Source organism: Balaenoptera acutorostrata, chromosome 3 (assembly GCF_949987535.1).
Source record: "Balaenoptera acutorostrata chromosome 3, mBalAcu1.1, whole genome shotgun sequence".
NCBI lineage: Eukaryota > Metazoa > Chordata > Mammalia > Artiodactyla > Balaenopteridae > Balaenoptera > Balaenoptera acutorostrata.
This window is the reverse complement of record NC_080066.1, coordinates 168,885,290-168,892,257: the sequence shown is the minus strand read 5'-3', so window position 1 is coordinate 168,892,257 and position 6,968 is coordinate 168,885,290. Positions and strand designations below refer to the sequence as shown.

Sequence of the window (6,968 nt, the reverse complement as noted above, 5' to 3'; positions counted from 1 at the left end):
CTGTATTTATAAGTAGAGTGAGGATGAAGATATTCTATAAGTGGGCACTACTCTGAGTGTTTTCTGACCTCTTCTCAAAAGCCCATTCTAGATTATTCAAGGAGGCTCACCAGTTGATAAATTAGCCTTCTCTTTCCTTCCTTTTACTCTGCCTGCCATTTTACCATTTCATTTTCTGTCAAGTCCTCCAGAAGAAGAGGCAATGAAAATAAATGAAAGTGAAACCCACTGATTTCCAATATTCACAATGCATCAATTACACCATCAGTCATTAGGGTATACCAACCATTCTTCTGGATCATTTCCCCTTAGCAACAAAGTCCCTTTGGTTTATACTTTACTAGTATCTTCTACTAGAATGCACAGTTTTAAAAATGTCTTGAAGAGCTAACACATTTCTAGATATAGTCAACCTTACTATAGCTATAAATGGACATTTTCTTGATTATTGTAACCCTGTGCCTGATGGGGTCACATTCTGTGAATTAGCTACAGAGTTGTTTGGTAATAATGCACCTAAGATTTCCCGTCATTACTAAGAACAACCATAAGCTAGCAGTACAAAATTTTCATTGACTCAGTGAGAACTAGGTAGCCATTTGGGCCACTGAAAAGTATAAAAAGTTATTTCCGATAATCATTGTGGACAAAAATGTGAACAGGATAATACATTTTGAAAATAGTTTAATATTTGCCATTTTTGTTGCCTGTGCTATTAATATATACATTGGTTCAGTAATAAATATACTATTACATAGAGTGCAATATTTTTAGTATTCATAACTGGTTGAAATTAATGCTGCTATTATCTCAAGAAAGGAATAAATAAATATCATGCCCAATTCCAAACTAATGCTCAAGAGGTTATCATTAACAAAAACTACAAAATAAACATGTTGGGCCTTTTTAAGCATGATTCCTGTAAACATCGCAAAAAATCGCTTTTCTCAGTCCTGACATTTCGTGTGATGGCTTTAAAAGAAAATACAACATACAAATCCTATCACTTCTTTTTTTGCATAGGGGATGAATTAATCATATTTTAAAATGCAGCAATCATTCAGTGAAATGTCTTCAGCACACAGCACTTGTTTTCGGTATGAATTCAGAACTTTTGAGCAATAAAAGTGCTCTGCATAAGTTTATAAAATATGCTTTCTGGATTTAAATTTAACAGAAAAATTTCAAAACAAGTCATAGTTATAATTCTAAAGTATTATGTACATAATATCTGACTACAGGAGGAAAAGCCTCACTGCAGCACAGCACAGTGTACAAATAAGCACAGTGTTTAATAGAATTTCCCTTTAGGTGTTCCTCACATCAGTGCCTCTGGGGCTAATGATTACGTTATACAAGGCCCCTTCTACTTGTTGCATCCAAAGTGGAAGGGGGATGTGAGGGCACATTTAAAGTAGATAATGGGGGGCGGGGGAAAAAGGCAAAAATACAGTACATATGCTTTAAAGAGTGCACTTTATGAAATAGCTTGCTTTATTCATGTTCTTTTATAAAGTGCAACATTACTTAAAACAGAGACATGTACCTTAGTATTTTGCAATAACCATTAAAACAAATTGCCAGGAAAGAGCAGTGCAAAATTAAAAACATAACGTAGCTTAGCATGCATCTCAGATGGGTCCCCGATATAGAGCGTGGGACCTGAAGTTCTCATATCTTTTCTTTTTACTTTTTAGAAAAAGATTACTAATTAGCAGGTTATCGTCATAGGTAACCATAAAATAAAAACAATAAGTTAAAATCCTCTCTGAAGAAATAAGTTTATGCCACACGTAAAATTCATTACAGACTCTTTTTCAAAACAGACCTTTTTTTGCTGATACATCACTGTTCAAAGGGTGCAAGTCTCTTAAAAGCCCACGATGCCCACAGGGTGAAGCAAAAGGTATCATCACAGTACGAGGAACTCTTGCTGGCAGACATCTGAAGAACCTGTGACTTACTTTGTCAGCAGCTCAAATCTCACCCGTCCCTAATTAAACTGACATCTTTGCTCTTTCAGAAACAGTCCTGTTGGTACCATGCTAGGTCACTAAACAGCATGACATGTGGTCTAGTCACAGTAACATTCTCTGTCCAGTGCTTTTGGATGAGGATAACCAATCGGGTTTTCCTGAAAAAATTCCCTGCGAGGCAGATTCCGAGGAGACCAATGGGACACGTTTTTCAAAGCACAGAACCTGGCCGCAGGCGCACGATGAGGGAGCTGAAGGGACAATGGATCATCTGTTATGCTGCTACCGTTCCTATGCTACTCAGTCTGCGAACTGGAAGAGGGTCTCTGGGTTATTGCTGTCGGCAGGATTGCTGGGCTGCAATGTCTTTGTGGGTGTCCTTTTGCCATGAGAATGGGAGGAAGAGGAGTGAGAGCTTTCACTGGAGCTGCTGCGCGTCTCGGTACTGGTGCTGGTCTTCTTCATTTTCCTTCTCTTAGCCAAAGGGGCCTTATCAACATTCTGAAGGCAAAACCCCTCTCTCTTGTATTTGTTAAAGGCCTAGGGGAGAAAACAAGGGGAACCCCCGTGAAGGTAAAAGGATTGAAGTCTTCCTGGCAGTCATGACTTACAGAGAACTTGCATTTGGCAAGCTTGGCAACCACAGCTTCAAGTTGTTCTGGGAACATGGTCCTTAAAACCACTGTATCCAAAACTCCAGGCAGGGTACAGAAGCTCATGGGAAAGGGTTTCTGAGGGCTCTGTTTAAATCCACATGTTAGGGCGTCCAGGAGTCACAATTCTAATAAATATTTTGAAGAGGGCAGGGCTACCTCTCAGTTAAAAAACCACTGACAGACTGGAAATTCTTGAAGAATATCAGCAATCTAACTCACCTCTCTCCATTACTTTGACTAGTTCTGTGTCTGAGATTTAAAATTCCAACCACAAAGTCCCAACACAGAGCCCCTGATCTCCACTCCCACGTCAATGCAATTTGGGTACATCTTGGACACAATATATGCAGAGAAGATTAGCTCTATAAACCTCAGCCTGGCTTCCTCCTCACAGCAGCCTGTCTTTACTTTTCTTAGCTTCAAGCTTAGGCATTGCTAAAGTGACAACCTTACATCATATGTCACTGAGAAGGTTTGGATCACCTGCCTCAAATGCTTGCAGTTCATCTCTTCACACCCCACCAGATCCCAGTTCATTAATATTTTAATCCATTTCTGCAGCTGAAGAGGAAATGCTATCCTGTCTCCTTTCTCAAGATAATCCCTTCAGAAGTAATTTTATTTCTCTCTAACTCATTGGCTCCTTATCCTTAATGTATTTGCATCTGCTTGGCACGAATGTGCAGAATCTACAGTTATTGCTATGCAGTCTCAGCCTTTCAAGTATACAGTCTTTACTTAATACCAATTAATTTACTTCTTATCCCTCACAGTCTCTAGAACATATTATGCACAAAATGATTTTTGAATGAATGGACCTTCACATGTGCCTTAGTTCCTAATGTCCATTTACAGTTTTTACAGACAGTCATTTAGCTTATTTGAGAGAAAAAGTGTTCTAACACAGACTTGTGGTTGCCAAGGGGGAAAAGGGGTGGGGGAGGGATGTATGGGGAGTTTGGGATTAACAGATGCAAACTATTATATATAGAATGGATAAACAATAAGGTCCTACTGTATAGCACAGGGAACTAGATTCAATATCCTGTGATAAACCATAATTGAAAAGAATATGAAAACGAATGTGTATATATATGTATAACTGAATAGCTTTGCTGTACAGAAGAAATTAACACAACATTGTCAATCAACTATACTTCAATATAACAAAAATTTTTTTAAAGTTCTAATAGTATGCATGTTGTTTTCCTTACCGAGTCAAAAATTTCAACTATTCAAATATCAGACTACTGCCTCATCTCACAAACTCATTCTAAATGTCAAATAAATATTTTGTGGGTTAGCGGTGACTCTGGTCCCCATGCACTTTCTGTTTATGAATGTGTTTATATCATGAAGGGATTTATAAAAGCATATCTAAAATTAAAAGAACCCATTTTAAAAACTGTATTGCTAAGACGGTGTCTCTTAGCAATAGATTATAGAGTAAGAACATCTATCTGATCCCTTTCCAAACCGCCTTACAAGTGCAGAGCCCAGAGCCTTACATGGAAGGTTGCTTTCACACAGGTGTGCACAGCAGCTCCTGAAGACCCTAGAATGTCTGGAGTCATCAGAGGATTTGAGGATAGCTGACTGCCATCTTGAAGCCATTCATTGTATCTCAAGCCAGACATTTTAAGCCTTTTATTTGGATCGACTGTGAGAAGTCCTGTGGGAATAAATAAGATATTTTTATTTTAGGATTTGTCATTTCAAACATAGTTTAAAATCAACCTCAGACATAGATCTCAATTATGTTCACAAGACATGATGGTTTCTGTAAGGCGTCAACCTCCTACAAAGGTAATTACGTACATTTTCATGTACATTTAAATCCCCTAGTGAATACCGGATGCTAATAATAAAGCCCACAGTAGCCTATATCTGGAGGCTGTAGGCTAGCTGGCTTTCCAATCAGGAGAAAATAACCACCTAAAACAAGGACTCCCACTGGTGACCAGGCAAACTCCCCCAAAACAAAGAGTACCGAGATTTACTTCATTCATGTACCAACATCTTCTACAAGTTAGGGAGTGTGGAGGTATGCAGATGGACACTCAGAGAAGAGATGCGGGGAGGCACACAGACAAAACCCAGGTCTCATCACATTACACGACAAGTGCTGTAGCACGAGCCACGCGCACGGCAGGCCCAGGGGAAAGGCTCAGCCTGGGGAGTGCGGGCACCCTGGAAGGCTCCCAGGGGATGAGTCCTGGGGGATGAGCCGTAGTGGGTTTGATGAAGAAGGGTGCCCTTCTTCAGGGATTAGGAATAGCACATGTAAAGGCGAGCAGAATCCGAGCGCTCAGCACATTTGAGGAATTCAAGTGTTCGAGAATGGTGGAGCGAAGGTGACAGGAAGCAGAGGCAGGCAGGGCCAGGCTGTGAAGGGCTTTGAATTGTGAAGGCTGCACTCTGGAGTTTGACCTGAGGCTCACAGGGATTCTCTGAAGGATTTTTAACAGAAAAGAGGCATGATTGCATTTGGCTATTAGGAAGGTCACTGTGCCGACGGATGACAACCACGTAAAGTGAGAGGAAGTGAGACAAGTTGAAAGCATGTTGTGGATTTTAGGAGAGAGACGATGACAAGAACTAAGGTGACAGCCATGTGAGTGGGGAGGAGGGGTGGCTGGGAGGGATGCTGCGCCCGCAGGACTGGGTGCCTGGCTGCGGAAGGCGAGGGGGGTTGCGGGGATCTAGGGTGATGCTGGGCCCTGTCCTGGTGATCTGGCTTCGTGGCCATGTAAAAAGAGGGGGAAAGGAGGAGGCACATGCTTGGGGGAAAGGAGAGTAAAAAGGAAGAGGTTCATTTTGGAGGCGTGAGACTGAGATGCTGGTGGATCCAAGTGGTAGTTCACGTAGTGAACGTGGATAAGATTACTGAGGGAGAGTGTTCTGAGAAGAAAATAAGGCTGCACAGAGTAGCCTGAAACCTTTCAGAACACACAGGGATTCCCTGAGTAATTCACAAACAAATATATGTCGTGGGTATGATTCCACTTCAGTCACTACACATCATATAAAATACGAAATTTTTCATTAGATTCTTACCTTGGATCAAATCTTTAGCCTCTTGGGATACATTCTTCCAGGCTTCTCCTTCAAAGGAGAAATCTCCCTTTTTAATTTTCTTCATGATTTCTACCGCACTGGTGCACGTCAAACTTTTGTCATGAGATTGGAATGGAACTTGCCCTGACAACATTGTATACTATCAAGAAAAAAAAGGAGCAAAACAGAATGTCTGCCAAAATCACCATCAAAGCCACTCTGGTAATTTCATTACCAACTTAGCGTAATTTCCTAGATATTACACTTAGCATTACTGCGTTTAAAAGATTACATGATGGGGCTTCCCTGGTGGTGCAGTGGTTGAGAATCTGCCTGCCAATGCAGGGGACACGGGTTCGAGCCCTGGTCTGGGAGGATCCCACATGCCGCGGAGCAACTAGGCCCGTGAGCCACAGCTACTGAGCCTGTGCGTCTGGAGCCTGTACTCCACAAGACAGGCTGCGATAGTGAGAGGCCCGCGCACCGCGATGAAGAGTGGCCCCTGCTCGCCGCAACTAGAGAAAGCCCTCGCACAGAAACAAAGACCCAACACAGCCAAAAATAAATAATAAATAAATAATAATAAAATAAAATTTAAAAAAAGATTACATGACTTCAATCACTGAAACAACCAACACATTTCAGACTTGTGTGATATCAAGATTTAAAACCATTTTGATAACTGTATTCAGACAAGAAGAATAAAAAAGGGATACTCTAACCATCTCAAAAGATGGTATTAATGTTGACAGGGGGATGTGTACATGCCAAAGGAATTGCAGGCCCTGGCTAAAATGGCCCAGCAGGGATCAGGGGACACAAATGCGAATGGATCTTGAAGATGCTGAGCTGGAGTGGGTGTGTGGAACATAAGACCTGACTGACGGAGAAGAAATTATTGCCATGGAAACACTTGTCTGAGACTCAGGATTCAACATCCTGGCAGGGACACCTGGAGCCAGTACGAGTAGTCAGCTGAAATGGCTCCTTGAAGCTCGAACAAAACTGTGTACTGGGGATCAACAGATGCACTGATTCGTAAAGCTGCAGCAGCAGTCGCTGTACTATGGACACGGCACACTCAGAATCAACCCGAGGAGGTCCAGAAGGCACAGCAAATTACATGCATAGGTGCACATCACCTCTCTCTGTTGCACCAATGCTTCTTCCTTAACTCACACCTATGGCCTCACTGAGGGGGGCTCCTGATGATCAACTGATGAAGGAAGAAAGGAAATTGGGCCTACTTGTCAGGTGGGTTGGCATTCTTTCACTTGGG

The 6,968-nt window shown here is 41.7% G+C and overlaps 1 protein-coding gene across 1 annotated transcript in view; it reads right to left on the bottom strand.

Annotated features, from left to right (window-relative positions):
* Window positions 1-667: 667 nt before the first annotated feature.
* The window catches only part of RPS6KA5 (ribosomal protein S6 kinase A5), a 186,888-nt gene continuing 180,587 nt past the window's right edge, over window positions 668-6,968 (bottom strand). The window contains exons 15-17 of the mRNA XM_007180869.3: window positions 5,690-5,849; window positions 4,141-4,304; window positions 668-2,516 (exon numbers count right to left, since the gene is read on the bottom strand). Coding sequence (XP_007180931.1) covers window positions 2,277-2,516; window positions 4,141-4,304; window positions 5,690-5,849 — 564 coding nt within the window. The 3' untranslated portion in view covers window positions 668-2,276. The remainder of the gene's footprint in view (window positions 2,517-4,140; window positions 4,305-5,689; window positions 5,850-6,968) is intronic.